The sequence below is a fragment of the Juglans regia genome, chromosome 7 (genome assembly GCF_001411555.2).
Source record: "Juglans regia cultivar Chandler chromosome 7, Walnut 2.0, whole genome shotgun sequence".
Lineage (NCBI taxonomy): Eukaryota > Viridiplantae > Streptophyta > Magnoliopsida > Fagales > Juglandaceae > Juglans > Juglans regia.
In genome coordinates, this window is record NC_049907.1 from 29,350,821 (window position 1) to 29,372,586 (window position 21,766).

Consider the following 21,766-nt stretch of genomic DNA (forward strand, 5'->3'; position numbering starts at 1 on the left):
ACTCAAGAGGTAGATGAAATTCAACAACTCCAATCGGCTCGATGGATTGCTTCACCTATAGCAGTGTGGAGAATATATGGTTTTACTTTGAATGAAATGTATCCATCTGTATATAGTTGACGCCTATATCTTGAAGATCAACAATATTTGGTGGCTTTTCGACCGCATGAAGTTCTAGCTAATATTGTAACCTTTGATTTGTCTGCAAAATCGATAGTAAGAGAATTCTTTTAACAAATCAAATAAGTGAAACAACAGGAAACTTATTGTATAGAAAATTTCCTGAAACTTTTGTATGGAGTCAACAACATAAGATTTGGACTCCAAGAAAAAAAAAAAAAGATTGGCATTGGTCGAATTGTTGCAGCAAACTCATTTGAAGGAGAGAGATATTATATGTGGATGTTATTAAATCATACAAGAGGTTATTTATCATTTGATCATCTCAAAATAATTAATGGAATAGTCGCATCAACACTTGAATCTATGGGAAAAGATATCAACACATTTCATTTGGTAGATAATGATGTTGGTTTTGATGATGACCAAATTGAATCTAGGCTGATCAATGATGAATTAACAATCATAATTTCAGAAGAAGATCTCTTAGCCTCATCAACTCTTAATCATCAACAACAAAATGCATACAATGCAATCTTGCAAAAAGTATTTAGAAATCAACCTGGTGCATTTTTTATTGATGGTACGGGTTGTACAGTAAAACCATACATATATAAAGCACTCATTGCAACAGTCAGATCAAAACAATTAATTACGCTTGCAATTGCATCATATAGCATTGCTGCATCTATTTTTCCTAGAGATCAGACAGCACATTCACGAATCAAAATTTCGCTCGATAAAAATGCTGCATGTAGTGTTAGCAAACATGGTGGTTTCGCACGATTGATACAGCTTGCAAGATTAATTATATGGGACGAAACACCTATGTCCAGGAAAGAATCTATTGAAGCATTGGATAAAATGTTGCGAAATATCAATAATTCAGAATTAACATTCGGTGGCAAAGTTATTGTATTTGGAGGAGATTTCCGTCAAGTTCTGTCTGTGGTTCGTAAAGGTATAAGTCAAGAACAAATTGATGCCAGTTTCATACTTATGGACCACACTGAGTAAGATTCGATTAATTGAGAATATGGGAGCTAAATAGGATCCAATTTTTTCAAATTATTTGCTTGAACTAAGAAATGAAATGACGCCAATGACAGTTGAAGAAAAGGTAAAAATTCCTAACGAGATGTTTGATTCCTTTCAAAAATAATATTGAGTCTCTCAATAATTTGATGACTACTATTTTGGAGATATTCATAACTATTCAAAAAATTTGTTACAAATGATGAATCGAGCTATATTAACACCAAAGAACCATTTTGTTGATGAAATAAATGTCATACTTATTCAAAGATTTTTTGATGAATTTACACAATATTATAGCTTTGATGAAACAATAGATCAATCTAAACAAAGTATTATAGAAGATTTCTTAAACACTTTGACGCTGAATGGTCTTCCACCACATGAATTGTTACTGGAAAAAATTTATCTCATAATGTCACTCAGAAACATCAATCCTTCAGAAGGACAATGTAATGGGACATGACTAATTTGTCGCATTTTTTATCACAACGTGATTAGTGCAAAAATTGCAATTGGTTATCACAGTGGAAAATTTTTTTTGTTCCAATGATTCCCTTCTTACCAAGTACTGACGAGAGTAATGGATTCTCATTCAAGTGAACAAAATTTCCTATCAGACTAAGTTTCGCAATGACAATAAATAAAACACAAGGACAAACATTAGATTTTGTTGGTATATACTTGTCTCAACCTTTATTTTGTCATAGGCGGTCAATCTCGCCCTTCGGGTAACACCAAGACAAGATCGATTCAAGTACAAACCGAAGCTCAATTGCAGCTACGCCTTTTCAGAAAGCCCTTACTCAAAGAAATTCAATAGCAATTCTTCCCCCCTTCCGGAAGATAGCAGCCACTTTCAACTAAAGAGCTCATTATCTCGTTTTATTCCCTTAAAAATCTTCCCCTTAGGGCCAAGGTCTTTCCTTTCGTGGGGGCTTCCCCTGCCTAAAAGAAAGAGTAGGTCACATTATGCAAGATAAAAATAAAATCTAAAGTACGAGACTGGTCCGTCTGGAGGATGAGCTCCTAGGATTATGTGGCATTCTCAAGAGCAAAAACAGTTGCTTCAATAAAAATTCTAATCAGGCTGGTGTCAAATGATGAATCTAAAGAATGTTATACAAAGAATATTGTCTATAAAGAATAGTTAACATTAGCATATTCATCATAGACTTAAATATGTAATATAATTTCATTATATGACTTCTAATTCTTCACAATTCCATTAATCATGATTAAAAAAATAGAAAAATATTGTTTCATTGTCTTTTTATGTATTTTTTTCATTTATTGCACAAATTTAATAGAAAATAAACTGTCTTTTCTAATATGTTTATTTTCCTTCTGCATGAATAGCTTTCAAAATGCGTACTATTTACACATCAATTAATGATATTACTCCAAATACAAAAAATTGAAAAATCAAGATGATCGTGGCTGGCAAATCGCTCAAATAAACCAAACAGCACTCACCAGTCAAATATCAAAATTTAACATTAATTGACTCAGAGGTATTACACTTATCATATTTTGTATTTGTAAATATAAACTTTATGTCTTGTTTCTATTCTTTTATAAAATATAATAAAAATGATTATATATGCACCTTTAAAAATCCATTTTATCATTACATATGAGCCTTTAAAACTACATTTTCTCTCAATCTCATTCTCAAAATATTACAATTTTTATTAGCAAAACCTAACTTCAGAATCAATTCGATTATTATTTAATGCAAAAGTTTCTTATGTTTTGCAGGAGAATCGATTACGAGCTACAATGTTTGACAAAGACACAGACTTGCATGGCAAGACATTCCATATCTTTCAGTCGTACTAAATCACTAACGCATATGTCAAACCCTTGGATCCAAAACATAGGATTAAAACGCATTAATATCAATGGATCTTAAATTCAAGAACCATCATTGAGGAAATTTCAGATGACAATGAAGCATTGAAGTTGCAAAGTATAACGTTATTCCCTTTAGCGAACTCGACGCTTATAAGGACACAATTGCAGATATAGGTAATTATGTTTTCAGTATTTTTAGCTTCCTTGTCATAATTTTATTTGTTATTCAAATATAAATACTCAAATACAATTGATTAGACCTCTTGACGGTTGCAATCCACATCAAGCCACATCGAGACATAAACTTAACATATGGACCGACAACAATTTAGGAAATATATGTTATTGACCAGAGGTAAATATAAATTAAATTATTTCTAAATTATTATGAACATTCGGATTTAACTATTTCTTGTATTATTTACACATGAAACCTCTATACGCTCTCGCATAAATCTTCCCATATGTATAACAATGTGGGGTTGATTCGTGCATTCTGAGTGTGTAAAGATTTTTGAAATTATTGGAGCTAAACCAGTAATTCTTGGAACCCGTTTGAAGTTGGCTCTTATAATGGTATTTTTACCAAAAACATATATTATCGTTTCTTTTATATTATAAAACCTTTCTGACATGTCTTTCTAACATAGGATTGTCTATTTCATCTCGTCTAACAATCGTATTTACGATCGATCCTTTCATTCACGGTGCAGTTGTAACGCCCATCCTTGTGGTGGGACTTTTTATAAAATGATTTTAGAAAGAACGACAGGAATTATCATTCGTTTTAAAAATTTCTACTTCCATACCTAAGGTGCAAGACTCTACGTTATATAATAAAATGTGCTTTGAGAATAAAAGAGGTTTACAGTAGAAAACATCAATCTTAAAATAAAAGTCTCTCATACAGTTAAAACTCTCATGCCTAGACTTCCGTACTCTTCCCCTTGTGCCGTGTTTGTCCTGACGCGTACTGCTCATTTAGTTCCTGTGGGGGGAAGGGCACACATAAAAACTAAAATGAGTTGAATATTCAGTAAGCATTACTTCATACGGTTAAAATATAATAACATAGGTTTTCAGTCATGCATTCATCATTCCATACATACTACTCATACATGCATTCCTTTGGAAACTGTCACTAGGCGGGTTTTTCTTAAAAATGATTTTCTTTTCGTCAAACCTATCTCCCGTTGCCTTCATTTCTTAAAGAGTTTGATGCATTCATACATTCTTTCTTATCACTTTCATTGGCCTGTTCATACTGTTACGCCCCGTGTGTTGGGGTAGCAGTCTTCCTTTGGACCCAGACTCCGCCTGTGGCCAGGGGTTGGGAATCTCTTTTTAGTCAAGGGGCAGCACTGGGTGCACTATCGGTACTACTTACCCGGCATTGCAATTTGCCCAGTCATTTGGTACCCTTTTCATTCATTCATGTGGTCGTTACGTATTTTCATACATTAAACATTCAGTCCTTTCTTTTAGTTCAGTCATTTCAATCATTTCCTTTTTAGTCATTTCCTTTAACAGTTCGTTCATGGAAAAACTACATTTAAAAGTATGAGCTTAAACATCATCTTTCATGGCATTCATAAAAGCATCAGTTCATAGGGACATTTTAAAACACTCTCTTCGCGTCATTTGAAGCATTGCTTAAAAGCACGAGGCATAGGCCTCACATTTTATTTCGTGAAAATACATACAATAGATACCGCGTATGGTCATCCATTCACATGCATACAATTAATACTTCGGTTGCATAAAAAATGGCTGCCAAGAAGGGACATACATACGTATACCTTTGAACACTTAGCACGCTTTTTCATAAAACATCGTTTCATTTCATTTTGTAAAGCATCGTAGAGAGAAACGTTTTATTTTTATTTTCATATCATTTAGAAAACTCTAAAAGAGTATGAACATAATATTTACCTAGAATCCATGCTACTTTCATATTATACAATCTATTCATGTGCGTGTCAGATGGCAACCTACATGCATACATATAACCTTAGCATTATTCTCTATGTAGTGCATAAGCAACTAAACTTAGAATAGATTACACTTAACTTGAAACACTCTCATTTCATCCCTGGGTTTTGCCGTGCCCTTTACTATGTTAAAACCCTTGGAGACCCATTTACGGTCACTACCTCTTCCAAACTCGACGTTCTACTTCGAGTGTCTTTCCACTAGAGTGAACCCATGATTCACCTTAGGATTAAGATACTAAAACCTTCATCTTATTCTTCTTATTGACCACATTCCGACGCATGATTCCGACCGACGAAGTCATGCATCCCAATCCTAGACAATAAACCCATCACTACCTTCATGCATCTTAGCTTACACTAAATTCTCATCCTCATCCATACACGCCACACGGCTCTAAGCCAATTCCGAGGCTTAAGCACTGTGTAACCATGCTTGGGACCGATTACCCATCACATACGGTGAATCTATCCGGCACATGAGTCTAACCAGATTACACACGTACCTTACCCCTCATCACCTAATACTTGCATATAACATGTTGATCACCTACTTGTGTAAACAAGCCCATACTCCGATACCAACCTTCTCTTAACCTGGGTAGCATGATTCTTTATGCTATCTGTCCCTCTTGACAGTTCATTCCAACACTTAACATGAAAAGACTTCATTCATAACTACACTTTATGTCATGTCATATAGCTTGAGACTACTCTCAAGCTACATCATGACCTTGTCACGGCACCTAACATCTCGTTACGTCATTTCTACGACAACTCCTAACTCATCATGAGTACGGTCCCTCATGTACACCTGTCACATTGTGACATCTCGTCACACTCCCACTACGTCATTCTTACACTAACTCCTCACTCATCACAAGCATGACTTCTTGTTTAACTATATCATTTCGTGACATTCCCCCGTCATGCTTCCGTTGCGCACTCTTACACTTGTTCTGTCACTTCTCACATACTCCCGGCCATAAGTCCACTACACGGTGACACTTGTCACCTCAAACTATAGGCCACATCACAGCTACTTCGAGACACTACTCATCACGCTCTACACCCATCAACTACGCAACCATCCTTGTCTTTGCTACACGCCACACAGTGCATCGCTTCACCTCATGAAGTACACTCCACATGTACTCCCTCACATATGCGGCGCCACATCACCACTACGACATACACGCCATATGGTGCATTACTCCATCATATAGAGTACACTCCACGTGTACTCTTCCCATTCCATGCAACGCCACGAGAGTACACTCCACGTGTACTCTTCCTAATCCACACAACGCCACATTACCCATATAGTACAGTCCACAACACTACACATCACAGTTCCTAACTACGTCTAACACTTCACATACACAAAACATTACATCACCACATTACACAGCGAACTCCACAATTACCAGCAGCACAGTCCACAACCTAACCAACCAATTAACATAAATAACGAGGGATAGAGAGTTATACCATCGTTGGGGTTGACCCATGCGTTGTTTTGTACATGGCGGCTAACCCACGTAAAGTGGCTATTTGGGTCCTAGAAGATGGCTACGAGTGCGGATCTATATGTAGGAGGGTTGGATCATGGTCTTGAGGTGGTGGTCTCGTGGTGATGCCAAGGTGGCACACGTCGGAGTCACAACGACTCGTGGAGGAGTTTAGGCCATAGGTCCCAAATAGGGAAAATGGAGAGGGGGGAAGCTCAGATGGTCCTTGGCTGGCCATAGAGGGCTTGAGAGGGGTACGGTGGAGCTATGGTGGTGAGGTGGAGGCGGCACGGCGGCAGATCTGGGCCTAATGGTGGAGGAACACTCGTGAGAGAATGAGAGAGCGTAGGGGAGCTAGGTGGCTTGGCTGGGCATGGGGGTGGCTAGGGGAGGTCACCGGTGAGAGGAGGAGCCTCTGGTGGTGGTGAGGTGGCCGTGGGAGGAGGAGCTTGGTCGTGGGTATAGTGAACCCATGCGTGTGGAGGTTGCTTGCGTGCAGTCTAGGGAGGAGCTAAGGCAGTTGGGTTCAGTAAAAGGTGGCTAGGGAAGGCCCATGGTGGTGCTCGGCGGCGCTAGGAGCTGCGCACAGTGAAGACGTGCGTGATGAGCTACGGGCGTGCGTGGGAGAGGGTGGCTGCGAGTGGAGGTTGGGTTCAATGGTGGGAGCTTGCTAGTGAGAGGGAGTCGCCGGTGGTGGTGGTGAGGCTAGGCGGCACATGGCACGCCAGGCTGGAGGAGAAGAGAACCGGGTGAGAGGGAGAGGGGACGTGCAGCGTAAGCTGAGGGAGAGGGAGGAGAGAGAGGGAAAAGGGAAAGTGAGAGAGAAAGAGAGAGGGCTTGGGTATTTAATCTAGACCTTTCATCTTGAGATCTTCAAAACGATTTAACGGTGAGGAATTAAAATACTGAGAGGAATTAAGATAGAATATTATTTAAACCAAACTTTAGTTTATAAAATGATATTCATTCATCATTAATAAAATGATGAAGTCTTATTTAATATCTTTAAGAGAATAAAATCATTTAATTAATTAGAGTTTTCAACATAATTTAAATCACATAACATTTTAAATAATTGAAATCATTTTAATAAAATGATATTAAAATGATTTCCTAAAATTATAATATTTTTGAAGCTCTACGAAAATATTATAATTGTTTTATTTAAAATCAGGTTTGATTCAATAACACTGAAAATACCTCATATAAATATTTTCAGGACATTTAAAATATTCGAGGGTTTAAAACACTAGGCTTGCTTTAGAAATCACTTAATATCTTTAAAAACACACCATTGAAATTTGACACGCATAACAAGACTCACAATCAAATTTACTTATATCAGAAAAAAATGAGTGAGATGTTACAGCAGCACCATTGCAAAAGTTGTAATTGATATACTTTTGATTACTCTTCCACACATTGCTATTATATAATCTAATTTATCTATTCAATAGTCTATTCAAATATATTAAAGTGTATTAAATATCTCCATCATGACTTATGGCAATTTTCAAAATAAACCTTGATATTTTAATTTCCATGATTTTCCTCCATGCGACTAATTTTTTCTTAAATTTGAAGAGCTACACTTAATGATAGTTTACTTGAAGAGATCATTGAGAAAAGCTTACATGGTGCATCCGTATCTGCATCAACTGTTGGTATTCAACCCATAACCAAAATTAATGATGTTGTTGAGCTCTTGAAATCTTTGCAACCCCAAACGGTAATTTTCCACACTCTGCATTTTGCAATATATATTCTCACTCTCTATCTAAATATCTAAAATATAATGTATTTAAAAATTTTCAAATATTTATGGTCATTTTACGCAAGTATCTGTGTTAAATACGATACAAAAACCAAAATTCTAGTTCAAAGGAATAGAATATGAACGTAAGGAAACATTCATTTGTTATCATTGCAAGCAGATGAACAATCTACAACCACGATAGGTGTCTTATGCTTAGATTTTAAATTATGGTAGAAATGAGTCTCATTACTTCAGTGAAAAAACTGAAAAAAAGCAAAAAAGTAATGGTCAATTGGTTTTTGTTGTATTTAAAAAGTAGTAAAATCATCTCAAAGCCTATTTGACGAGTCGTTTAGATTAGAGACCAATTTTCTTCAATCCAAATCGAAGAAACTTCGTTCGGAACTTAAAATTATTTCAACTCATTTTAATTTATCGTTATAATTTTTTTAAATTTTAACATAAAATATAATAAATAATTTAATTTTTTTAAATTTTAAAATAATAATAATATTTTATTATCGCAACTTCACTCGTGTTATCAATCTTAATGCATCTCATCTATTTTTCAACACAAACGTAAATCTCTTGATCATGCTTGGTAGAGTCAACGTTGGAATAGCAAGTGCTTCGTTGGCCATCATATGTAAAAGGGGCAAACACTTCCACCGATTGCCACTCTCACCTCGTCTCTGGCTCACACACTCGGAGCCTTAATTCTTACTCAAGGTACGAACTGCTTTATTCCCTTTCTTCCTTCTGAGATTGGCTCCTGAGAAGGTTAAGGAAATTAAAATGGAGACCAAAACTTCTAATTGAGTTCTTTAATTGTTCGAAAGTGAAAAGCCTACGTCAATTCAGCCTAATATATACATATACATCTCAATATTCTTCTTCTTCTTTCCTTTTTTAAAATATTTTCTCAGCCCAGACAGAGGGCTTATATCTGTACTTTAGGGTTCTTTTTAGGAATTACGTTTGTTTGAAATAGGTACGTGGCGTGGTGTACTTTTTTCTTTATATTATCTTTCTCTTTGTCATTAGTTTCAAGTTGATCATCTTAGTTAAAAATTTAAATTGCGCGAGATCCTCAAAGATTGGAATTCAATTCTGTTGTTAAGAATTTCATTTTCCTTCCGGAGAGATGTTTTTCAATTAAGTCACTGAAAAACTTGCTGAAACGATTGAATGTCTGGAGGTAATTAAAGGAAAACCAAAAATTGGACTGCCTTAACTCGCCCTGAAGTCTGGCGAAGTGAAATTCAACTCATGGGCAAGGAAAAAAAAATGAAAGAGTGAATTCTATGCCGATTATATACTTTTATTGTATGATTTGAGGGGTTACATCACTTCCTTGTGCTTTATTTTAGGCAGCTATTTTTGTCGACTTGAAGTTTGTGATGGTTAATTTTTTTTAATCTGAATACCTTTTGCCCTGCATTGGAGATGCCTTGATAGGTCAGCCTTCGTTGGGCCATATGATAATAACACTGTTTGTCTACTTTGATAATTTTCGTTTCCTTACCTCATTACCTAGATTTTAGAAGTTTATTACACTTTACCTTGCAACCGTTGGTTGCAATAAGTCTAGAAAAGAAACTAATATTTTTTTATCAGTAAATAAGAATTTTATTAAAATAGGCATAGCCAGGTACACGGGAGATATGCAAGAGCAACACCTATGCATGAGTGTTTAAAGGTACAAGGAAATCATGTACGATCATGTCTTTAAAGTCTATTACAATCAACCAATGGAATAAAGTATTAAGAAAAAATGTTCTAAGCTTGTCCATTGTCCGTTCACAATCCTCAAAACTCCGATCATTCCTCTCCATCCATTTGCACCACCATAAGATCAAAATCATCTTCCACATAGCTGTTATTTGACAGCTACCTTGGATGCCTCGCTAGCTGGCCAGAAATCAACTTCTACCCTTCTTGATGTTACCCAATGGAGCCCAACTCTAGCAAAGATATCATTCAAAAGCTCATGGCTACATCACTTGTGGAAGATATCATTTCTCTAACCGGTGACCCACCTTGCATGGTAGTGGAAATAATGATAGAAAGTAAGTGGGCATGTTGGATAGAGTACTTTTTATCAATGTAACTATACCACCTTTGGATAAATATATCCTCTTCCAACTAGCCAGATTACGCTTCATTTTTTCCAACACCCCATCCCAGATAGACCTCGACTGAAAGGAAGCACCCAAGGGAAGAATAAGATACGTCTCATTGGCTAGGTGGAGACTTTTCACCCCAGAATACTGGCCAAGCTCAAAACACTTGGAACATTTCCAACTGGAACAAATTCTTACTTGGTGAGGTGAGATTCGCTTTCAAGTACAATGCCACTTCAAAGCAAAGTAAGAGAGCCCGCAAAGCTTGAATGTGATTATAGCTTGCACCACAGAAGACGAGAGTATCATCCGCAAATAAGAGGTGAGTCATCTCAAGAGTGCCGCTTCTTGCTTCCCCTACTACAAATCTAGATGGAAATCCACCTTCCACGAGACCTACGGTCATTTTACTAAAAACTTCCATTATGAAAGCAAAGTAATGGAGATAAGGGATCACCTTGTCTCAAATCCCTCAAGCTTCTGAAGAAGCGCATTGGAGTGCTATTCACCAATATGGAGAAATGTACGGTGCATATACAAAATTTAATCCAAGAGCACCAACTCGTTGCCACACCTCTCGAGCATGTGTAACAAAAAGTTTCAGTTAACTCGATTGTATGCCTTCTCCATATCGAGTTTGCATAGTAACCTTGGTTCACCCGACTTGACTTGAGTATCCAAACATTCATTAGCAATGAGAATCGAGTCAAGAATTTGTTGACCTTGTACGAAGGCGTTTTGGAGCTTGAAAATTATCCTCTCCAATACCGTACATAATCAATTAGCTAGTACCTTCGAAAGGATTTTGTACATTTCGCTCATCAAGTTGATAGGACAGAAATCCTAAATCTCCACCACCCCTGGCTTCTTTGGAACGAGGTCAATGGAATGGGAAGGAACTTATGAGAATTTCCCATCCCATCTAACTTCCCAAACAACCCCTAAATGATTGGGTGACTAATTAAAGAAGTGTTTGTGGCAGCTAAGAGCTGAAGGAGCTGTAGAGTTGTGCCTTTTGTGCTGTAAAGATTTTCTACTTGTCAAAAAAAAATTTAAGGAGCGGTAATATTTCTGATGTGTGTTTTGGTGTTAAATCACACATTGGCAACCAACTTTAAGAGAGGAAAATCTTCTGCTTTATAGAAGCTCATTTCCATTTCATAGTTTTTGGTGTTAGGCAATATTCTGCAATGAAAGAGGTAATGAAGCGAGGAGCATGATTCTCTTTATAACAGGAGGTGCTCTATCAGATTTTAAGTATGCTCTGTTGAACTTATAAAAAAAAAGTACACTCTGGCATGTCTGCATTTGAACTGAAATAAGGCCATTAGTCAAGGGCTGCTCAATACAAAGTGCGGGCTAAGGCAACCATTCAAAATGAGGCTTCTTTGATTTTAATATAGTAATAGAATAAATCTCTATATTAAGCATAACATACTGAGAGATTATCCAAGAAATTATCATTCTAACTTTATAGAGATAAAGTTACTATTTATAATTTATTTTCAAATCTGTTAATATTATTTTCATAGATAATGTAGCTAATTTATATTATATTTATTGTGACATAGTTGATCATAACAGAATTAATTAATTACGTAATGAAAAAACTTGTTTCTTTAAAAATACCTATTATAGATATTATCAATAAAATTCTATAAGCAATGCATGCACTTACGAAAGAAATATATATTTTTTTAAAATTGGAACTTTAGTTTTTGTTTGCATAACTTCTTTTAATACTTTTAGTTCTAAAAGTAAATTCAGATGATAAATGCAAAATATACACTACATTTGAAATAGTTTTCCAGATCAAGATGATCCTTTTCCAACTGATGATCTTAAAGTTCTATTAGGTTTCTATAGCGTCATGCCCCCTGCTTCTACTTGTTAGTAAACTCTGTCAAACAAACACAGATTTTCTGTCATGTTAGCCTTTTTTGACATGCTATTTAGTTTTTTTAAAACTTGCAAGACAAAAAATAAATAAATAAAAAGTAGATGTATTCATTAAAACCCTAGCTTTTCCTTTTAACATAAACTCGATTTCTAATTGTCGGTTTTTCATTCTCATATCTCCTTTTCTAATTTCTTTTTTCTTTTACGTTTCTTTTAATTTTACATTGTTGAAGTCAAATATAACATAAATGCATATGAGGCCTTCTTGTGTCAGGGGGCCTTAGGCAGGCACCTAAGTCATCTAGCCTTCAAGCCACCCCTGCACTGTCAGTGCCCACAGGACACAACCCTATATTGGCTGTGTCAGCAAACAAAAAGAAAATAGTGAATATTTTCTCTTGGTTAGTCTATTCACTTTAGCTTAAAGCTAGTTTTCAGTCTTATATAGCATATTCCTTCGAGATGACCTTTCTTTGCTTGCTTAAAAATTTAAAAAAAAATTGACATTTCTATGCTTCGGTACTAATCTTACTAAGTTGGAAAATGTAGAGGTTTTTGATTGGGCATGCTGGAAAATGAGCATGCTTGATTGTTTCTTGCTTTTTATTCCAAATGACCCAATTTTTTAATACTTGATGGTCTTTTTAAGATGAATGGGCTAAACTGTCAATGTTTCTATTCACAAGCTAGTTACACATCTCATTTGTTGTAGTAGTCCTCCCTCTGGTCTGTAGTCATGAACCTTGAGTTGTTTAAATTACAGTTTTGCATCTCTCTCTCTCTCTCTCTCCAAAAAAAACATTGCATTGAAGTAGGTTTGGCTTATTTTCTCATTCTCTGTCTATTTTCCATTAGTCTTTAAATAGATCCATTTTTAAAACTGCCTTAGATTTTACTTCGTATGAGCGAAATTTGGTCTTGATTTTATTTCATCTTTTAGAATGTGCTTTTTGAACTGGTTACTACAACTATCTGTTTTCTGTGGAACCAGTAAGTGCTTATGGACATTTTTCGTCCCTATATTTTTTTCCCTGATCTCAGCAGATGGAACAATCTTTGTCCTCTCTTACATTTAAGGGTTCTATTACTGAAGCAATTATTGAAGCCAAAAGGCAGAAGAAACTCTTTGTTGTCTATATTTCAGGTAAGTGCTTTTTTCATATCATTTTGATTATTTTGCTTTTGTGGAATATCTAATGAGCAAACATAAGGTGGGCATACGTGGTTCTCAATTTATTGAAGTACCATGTTCTGCTAATACATTGAACAGTCTTTGCTGCAAAAGTTTTTGTTTATTTATTTGGTAGCATGGAGAAAACACGTCAAATTTAATTTCATTATAATTAGGAATTTTTTGGTCAACGCCCTAGATCTTTGATCTTGAGATGCCCTCCATGTGCTTTGTTTTTCTGAGGAATAACCTTATGTGCTACACGTTAGTGAAGAACTGTCAAAGGGAAATTTTATTTATATACAAACAGAAATATAATAATTTCAAAAATAATAGAATATATATTTTTTTAAATTTAGTTACACAGCCCATATGCTATACCCGACTTAGGTTTGGCCCCCTATGCTATTTTTTATTTTTGAGGAATAACATCTTGTGCTTTGAGTTAACGGAAAACACATGACCTAATCACAAACTACTACATTTTTGTGTTTTTGATTTGCACCTGCTGTCCAAGAACAGCAGCCCGACTAATACCAGAGGTGCACAAGCTCGGCGAGGAGTTTCCCGCAAGTACACATCGGATAATTCAAGGGGAAAATCCCCCAGTCCGAGTGTCTCTAGAGATTGTTTACACACAGTGGGATTTGAACCTTAAACTTGGAAGTAGCATACCTCCAAAACCCTTTACCACTTGAGCCAACCCCTAGAGGGGTTAATCACAAACAACTACATGTCAACCTTAATTGTTTTTTAAAAAACAATCAGAATTCTTTAAAAAAATTAAAAAATTATTCTTTAATAAACATCAGTATTTATTATAAAAAAAAAATCTAAAAAAGAAAAAAGCATAGCCACCAGTGGTGGCTGCATGTAGAACTACCTATCGTTTGGCCAGAAAGAATCTGTGTTGCTAGCCCCTTTTTATCATTCTACGGAACTGCATGTAGCTTGTTTGATTCAATGTTGACTTCCTTTTTCCTTCATAGTTGTGAAGTAATTTTTTGTTGAAATAATATTTTATAAAATTGTTAACTATTAGAATAATATTTTATACATATAAATGGGTAAATAATTGTTGATAGTACATAGTTTTTCCTTCTTAAGGTTGGTAGGAAGCAGCAAATGTTCATTCTGGCCAAATGATCACCCCTATTTGGATAAGTTGGTGTAGTTAGTTTGAGTCCTCTGGTAGTTGAAGTGTGGGTTTTGCTTGACTGATCTGCAATTAAAAATTTGTACGAATTCTTTTATGGTTCAAAATATTTTGGTTCAAGAGGCTTGGTTAGCAGTGAACTCATTTCTTCTTTATTGTATAGTTTGCTGATTTTGTATCCCATTTATGGTTAGGCATATGCAGATGCACTTCATTATGATGTCATATAAAGACATTCTATTACTCAATTTATATTTTTCTCATAGAAGTTGAGCTGTTTTGATTTGTTAATGTTTTCAGGTGAAGATGCAGAGTCTGGTTGTTTGGAAGACTCTACATGGACTAATTCAAATGTTTGTTTTGTTCCTTTTTAGTGATCTTTAGTGGCTATATTTTTTCTTTTATTCCTTTCAGATTCGCTCAATCGCTGGTTCTTATGTTCAATGCGTTCAGGTGACAGAGTCTCTTTCAAAGTACTGCATCTTATTGCATATCCCCGGAGGAAGCACTGATGCCGCACACTTCTCTGCATTATGTATCCTATTACTTGATCATTAGTCTTATTTTCCTGGAATGCTACGCTTTTGAGCTATCTCCATTCATCAAATAAGAGTGTTAACCTTTGTAATTCAACATTCATCTACCAGAATACTAGTATTTAGAACCCATGTTGTTAGGAGAGTTATTGTGGCAGTTTGGTCTAGCATTTCATTTTCTAGATAAGCAGGGTCACTCAGTACAACATGCATCTTGACTCATTTTAAGAAAATTAACTGTTAAATAATATTTACTTAGAGATGTTTAGCATTCAATCTTTAAAATTTGCATGACCTCTATGGGCACATCTGGAATAGGTGGGGACTGCAGCCAAATCACTTGAAGAGTATGGCCAAAACATTCCAAGTGTATCGATGATATCTTTGGTGAAATACCAATCACAATACAGTTTTATTATCTTTCTTGGCAAGTGAGTGTTTCCATAATTTCAAAATCAGAATTTTCATCAATTTTTTCTGATAATTATCTCAATAATTATTTCCACATTCGATCGTTAGAAAAATGTGTTAATTTTGCAACTTTGGTCTCGTTGGTTTTCTCATCTCATCTCATCTAATCATTACAATTTTTCCAAACTCTCACACAAAATACAATATACAATTCAACTTTTTCAAATCTCAAAACAAAAATAATATTAAAAAATAATATTTTATTCAACTTTCAACTTACATCTTATCTCATCTCATCTGTGTAAACAAACGTGGCCTTAAGCACCTCAATAGTACTAATCTTTGAATCCCTGACACATTAACTTTCCTGCCCATATTAACTGAATGGGAAAGAGTGATCAGAATCGTGGCTCAATTAATTTCTTGGCATATAGTTGCTACCTTCCTTCTAAGTTCTTTGTAATTCATGTTAAACTTTAGCCATGAGGCAGCTAGTTGTCAATATGTTGGTCCTGTGTCTCTTTTCTTTTTTGTCTTCTCCAGTGGTTGTTTTGTTCCTCAAAAGGTTTTTCTATTTTGTGTGCTTAGCAATCTGTGCCATCTTGATGCTAGTACTATCATCATCATATTAGACCTTATAAAATAGCTTTAATCAGTTTGTTGTAATTGTTTTTTATTGTAATCAAGCAAGCATCCTTGAATCAATCTGTCACAGACCCACAGAAATCTGTTCCTTGTATAACAGCGATTGGATACAATGGTGTACAAGTTTGGCAAAATGGTATGATTTTGAATTGGAAACTCTGTGTCTGGCTTGCATCTAGGACAACAAATAATCGTGTTCTTAGCATTCAGTTATTCTCTTTCTTGAATAAATTTACAGAGGGATTTGTTGGTCCTGAAGGTCTGGCATCCAGTTTAGAGAAGGCATGGTTGAGTCTTCACATCCAGGTATATGGTTTTACTCATCATTTTTTTTTTTATAAGTTATGGTTTTACTCATCATTAATCATCCCTTATGTGCATTATGGGACTGCTGCTCCCAATCCTTGTGTTATCATGTTGATGATTGGTCATGTTTGAGGATGTGATATCTTTTTTAACCTGGTTTTGACCAAGTTGTGGAAATGACCATGAAAAAGTTCAAACTACTTAGCTCTCTACAACTTGGTCACATTTTGCTGGAGTTTATTAGATGGAAATTTCCTCTGATCACGTCCCTTGTCCTGTAAAGTTCTCTCTGCTTGAATCACTGCTCTTTATAGGATGATTGTTATACCCCTTTCAAGACCAACCAAAATTGCGAATATACTTTTAATTCACATTTATTGCAAATTACAATAGAATATTCCCTTTCCATTTTACAAATTCCAGATCAGACCAAATATATTAAACCAATTCCATTCTTTTCTTTCATAGTGCCTATACTAAAACTGTGACAATAATCACCTATTGTAGGCCAAATGTTATTACTGGGCACTAAAAAGTTAGCATCCCCCTGAACAAACTTAGTTTCTTTTTATTAAAGAAACGTAACAAGGTCATATATGGTGGATTCCAGGAAACAACTGCCACTGTCCTAAGTGCAGCACTTGCTTCAAGGAATTCTGGAGCTTCCACTTCTATTTCTAGTGCTGCATCCTCGTCTGGCGAACAAAGTTCTTTAAGTACAGTTGTTCCATTGTCTTCAGTAGACAAGCATGTCCAATCCAAAGAGACTAATTTGGTGGTAACCTCTGAGTTAATAGAGGAAAAGAAAGATCTTGAATGTGAAGCTGAGGTAACTATTGACAGCAGTTATTGCCACATTGACCTTTTCTTTTTAACAACTGCACTTGCACGATATGCTTGACCTGTTTGCTTTCATTTATGTGGACAGGAGAAAAATACTGAAATGGATGGCAACACATCTTCAAGATCACGTGATCTCAGCAAGTCAAAGAGTGCTGTGGGTGAACAGTCCAACTCATCGTCTGAAGTAGCCAAGGGATCACTTGGTCCTTTAGTGGCTGACATAGAAAATTCTAGAGCTGAACATAACTCTTCCAGTGCTGAAGATGGGTGTCCTGCCCTAGAAAAAATCAGCGATCAGCATTCAGTTGTTCCTGTACGTGTTGAAGAATTGGTTGGTACTGAAGTAAATGAGGCTGAAGAAGATGAGAAGGCTAAAGCTGTAAACCATATGCAGGCTTATGCATCTGATGATTTTGTTAGAGACAATACATCAAGTGATGTCCATCTAAATATCCGATTGCCCACTGGCTTGAGCCTACAAGACAAGTTTTCTGTCACAAGCACTTTGAGAATGGTGAAAGACTATGTGGACGAAAAACAACCTAGTGGGTTTGGGACTTATGATCTAGCCATTCCTTATCCCCGCAAAGTATTCAGCGATCAAGGTATGAACGTCTCATCACCTTTTGGCTTAGCAAAAAGGCTAAATTACATAATAGCCCTCCCAAGCTTAGAGTTGCGGCCTATTTGGTCGCTGTAATTTTTCATTTGGTTGATTTAATTCTTGAACTTGCACAGCATGGTCAATGTGGCCTCTCTTTCATTTCTGTTTACTTTGTTGCAGTCAAATTTCACATACCTTTTTATCCTCGCCTGCAGACTGGGCAATATTAACGTGAATGGAAAGGCACATTGACCATGTTGTGCATGTTCAGGGTCCAATTTTGCCAAATTAAAAGCGTTTGGAAAAAAATGATAGAAACCTTGAATTTGATGTGTGGCATATATGGCAAAAGCATAATGTGGTTGAATTTGATTTGCATGTGTATATCATGAATGCCATTAGCTTACTATTAAGGAATGGGTATTGGGGCTTTCTACTAGCACAGAATAGCAGATACAGATAAACATCATTATTTTTTTGTAGTAACTTATCCAAAAGAAAAAATATATATTTCTTTTGGTAGTCCAGCACTATGTAGCATAAAACAGCATGAGCATTTGTAACGAACTAGGTCATGGCTTAGCCGCATATGAAAGTGATGCTATTCTGACCCAAGTAGATACTATCTGCATAAGATCTTATTTTCAGGCTAAAAATGCATGCTTTTCTCAAAGTCCAAGCTTGCTGTTGCATGGGATGAGCTTGGAAGTCAGACATTCCATTCTCCTGTAGCAATGGACATTTGCTAACCATCCAATCGTTGTTGATTCTATTTCACTGGTTTTTTAGTAGAAAATCTATTTTAGTCATTCTCTAAAAGTACTGTGTTGTCAATTATTTCAGTATCATGATCAAGATATTGTTCCAAAAATCTTCATTCTAGGACCAATGTAGGGAAATTTTCAGCCATGTGAGGTTTCTCAAGTGCTTTCATACATGACAACATTTCAATGTGAAATTGCTTCTCTTCGTTGCAGATTTGAGCAAGTCATTGTCAGGGCTGGGCCTTTTTAATAGACAGGCTCTGATAGTAGTCCCACATCACAGAGCTGTGGGTAATTACAGTGGAGCATCTCCGTCCTCTGATCAAACAAATTTTACTAATGTTGATTCTTCAGATGGAACTAATGTTGGATATTTTGCATATGTGAGGAGGATTTTATCATACGTGAATCCTTTCTCCTATCTTGGTGGTGGTGCCAGCTCATCAAGTTCTGGACAAGAATCTCAAAATGGGATATGGCAATATAGTGAGTTTCCTTACCGTACCATGCCAATTTTATGCTATTAGGTCTAAGCTCTGGGGTCAAGGAAGTTATTTATTGAATGTTAATGTTAGGTCAAGCCAGAAATAAGTTAAGTACCCTTTCCATATATGCTCATATATTTGATTAAAGGGGAAAACTGAATGAAAACATCTTCAATAAAGTATGTTCCGCCATTTAACGAAATTTTACAAAAGAAGTCTAAATGAGGAGTTTGTGTAATTATCTATACTTAATAGAATCTAGATTCTTTACCAGGATGGCCCCTGGTTTATAAAAATTTATGAATGAAATGCATTGAGGAAGTGTTGGAGGTGTTAAAATGAGCCATATTGGCCATGGTCAACTGCTTAAGCTAGTTATCTAACATGCCTGCACACATTCCATTCTCCAATGGCAGGGCCCACCATTTAACAAAATTATAAATGGAATGTAGATTAGGTGTTTTATGTGTGCCTACTTTTAATATGAAATAATTAGTTAATCTTTGAAAATTTCATATTTCCATCAACTTCTATCAATTTAGTGCCCTTTGCTGTTTGTTGGTATACATTCATGATGCAACTAGATTGAATGAACGAGAAGCATTCAGTTGCTTCCTGCATCTAATATTTTTTATTATCTTCTTGGTTCTGATCCAGATGAGCAGATCACGTACAACTTTCAATTTTATGAGTTCTACAATTAATAGACCTTTTGAATTATAATTTATGGTGCCGTTTCCGGGTTCGTATTGTGTTCTGTGCATTAGTAACTAATATATGGTCTCTATATGTTCTTTCATTGTCCACAACCTTTTAAATTTATGGTATTGAAGTATACCCTTTTTTCTTGGTTTTTGTGTGTGTGATTATAAATTTTTTAGTCAGGACCATACAGGAACATCGTTGTGCAATATGCTATTGTGGGCATGTGCACCCGCGAATTCGTTATTTTGCTGTTATAGTCCCCAATCTACTCTCCAGAATAACTTCCCTTACCTCTTCTGGCTTTGGCATTGTAGATCCAAACCCTGCACTTCAGAATAACTTTGGTGGAAGAGAGAGGCCCGACTCCAACTACTTTTCAAACCAAAGCAGTCGAGCAACTGGTAGAGATGATGGCAAGAAGAGGAAACCAACAACATCATCCGGTTTTGGGAGCAATATTCATACGCTTAAACGTGACGAAGATGATGGTCGGTTCAATGATAGAAATTCCTACTGGAATGGTAATTCTACACAATATGGCGGTGACAATGATGGCAAGTAAGACCTTGAGCTGGGAATAACCCTCCTGCAACGCTTCGCATTTTCAGTTGCCCACTTCTATTGATCGCTCTCCTAGACTATTTACTAAAAACTTGAGTTTATCTGCAATGTATAAGAGTGTAGATATTCATAATATGTAGTTCTTTTCTGCCAATAAAGGAAGGTGAAAGGAAATAGTAAACCCAGTGAGGTAATGGTTGAAATGCTTTTTCTAGTGCTGTATTTTTCTATCCACTTTTGTATATTTCTTCTTATAGTATTCCAAATGGATTTAATTTTATTTGTCTTGCTCTAAACTTTCCGTTCGAACTTAAGGAGCTAAACTTTAAGAGATTGCAATTTTATTGTATATTCGAATTGTTTTGTATTTAGTTGAGGATAGATATGTGATGGTATACTTGGTCAAGCTTGGCTTGATTATATTGAAATCAAGATGGAGCTCGACTTGAAACTCAACTCAAGCTTTTTTGGCTGCTCAGGATTGATATTGATATCTCCACAAAAAATATAATCGAGAGAGATCCATTTTATTCGGAATCTTCATTGTGTGTTTTCTCTATGTCTCTACATCTGGAGTTGGTGCATGGCGGCGGCTGCCGCCCCTATGGTGTCTTAGATGCCATCGGGGAATCCAGAACAAGCACTTTCGAATGCTCATGCTGTTTTGAGAGCATCTCCTTCATTGTCCTTCAAGCTTCATATGCTTTATCCAGTGGATGTCGACAGCCAATCCGGTTTTGTCTTTTCAGAGGGAGAGATGACTAAGGCTGCAGAAGACTTTTGATTTGCTTTGGTGTTAAAGTTTATTCGTTCTCGTCCTTCCATCGATGTAATTCGTTTATCAGTGGTCAAGTCGTGGGGTTTGCAAGATATTCCTACCATCAGTTTTATAGATGCTCATCATATCTTCATTAATTTGCAAACTGAGAGGGATTTTGTACATGTTTGGGCAAGTGGGCGAGAAGGGCGGGTCATTGATGGGTGCACTTTTCGTTTATTTAGGTGGACGAAAAATTTTGACCTTAAGAAGGAGCCATCAACAGCGGCTCAATGGATCTTTTTGCCAAGTTTACCGATGCATATGTATAGAGTTGATTGTCTGTCGATATTGGCAACGAGGTTTGGCAGATTCCTGGGGACTGATAATGCAACTTTGAATAAGACTAGGGAGTCGGGTGCACGTATCTGTGTGGAGATCGATCTCTTAGAGGAGCCTGTTAGAAGTTTTCTCATTGTTGTCTCAGCGCATCAAAAAATTTGGCAAGAAGTGAGATATGAGAAGTAGGG

At 36.1% G+C, this 21,766-nt stretch overlaps 2 protein-coding genes across 3 annotated transcripts; both read left to right on the forward strand.

Moving 5' to 3' along the window:
• The first annotated feature begins 486 nt into the window (after positions 1–486).
• Positions 487–1,137, forward strand: LOC108987585 (ATP-dependent DNA helicase PIF2-like). Its single transcript, XM_018960515.1, has one exon. It carries the CDS (start codon positions 487–489, stop codon positions 1,135–1,137), a length of 651 nt encoding a protein of 216 aa, XP_018816060.1.
• A 7,677-nt stretch (positions 1,138–8,814) lies between these two features.
• Positions 8,815–20,761, forward strand: LOC108987588 (plant UBX domain-containing protein 11). 2 transcript variants are annotated; one of them, XM_018960517.2, is made up of 10 exons: positions 8,815–8,999; positions 13,337–13,436; positions 14,920–14,972; positions 15,073–15,154; positions 16,282–16,347; positions 16,450–16,517; positions 17,128–17,346; positions 17,446–17,965; positions 18,942–19,214; positions 20,233–20,761. In XM_018960517.2, the coding sequence occupies exons 2-10, from the start codon at positions 13,337–13,339 to the stop codon at positions 20,478–20,480; spliced, it is 1,629 nt and encodes a 542-aa protein (XP_018816062.1). In that variant the 5' UTR covers positions 8,815–8,999; the 3' UTR covers positions 20,481–20,761. The 2 variants fall into 2 exon arrangements, with proteins under 2 accessions (XP_018816062.1, XP_018816063.1); XM_018960518.2 differs by having other exon boundaries at positions 8,851–8,999; positions 13,334–13,436.
• Positions 20,762–21,766: the final 1,005 nt, after the last annotated feature.

Bases quoted from the DNA above. Each gene is read 5' to 3' on its own strand.
- LOC108987588 (XM_018960517.2), top strand. From the start codon at position 13,337: ATGGAACAATCTTTGTCCTCTCTTACATTTAAGGGTTCTATTACTGAA. The intron at 13,437-14,919 runs GTAAGTGCTTTT...TAATGTTTTCAG, and splicing joins CTTTGTTGTCTATATTTCAG to GTGAAGATGCAGAGTCTGGT. The intron at 19,215-20,232 runs GTGAGTTTCCTT...TTGGCATTGTAG, and splicing joins AAATGGGATATGGCAATATA to ATCCAAACCCTGCACTTCAG.
- LOC108987585 (XM_018960515.1), top strand. From the start codon at position 487: ATGGGAAAAGATATCAACACATTTCATTTGGTAGATAATGATGTTGGT.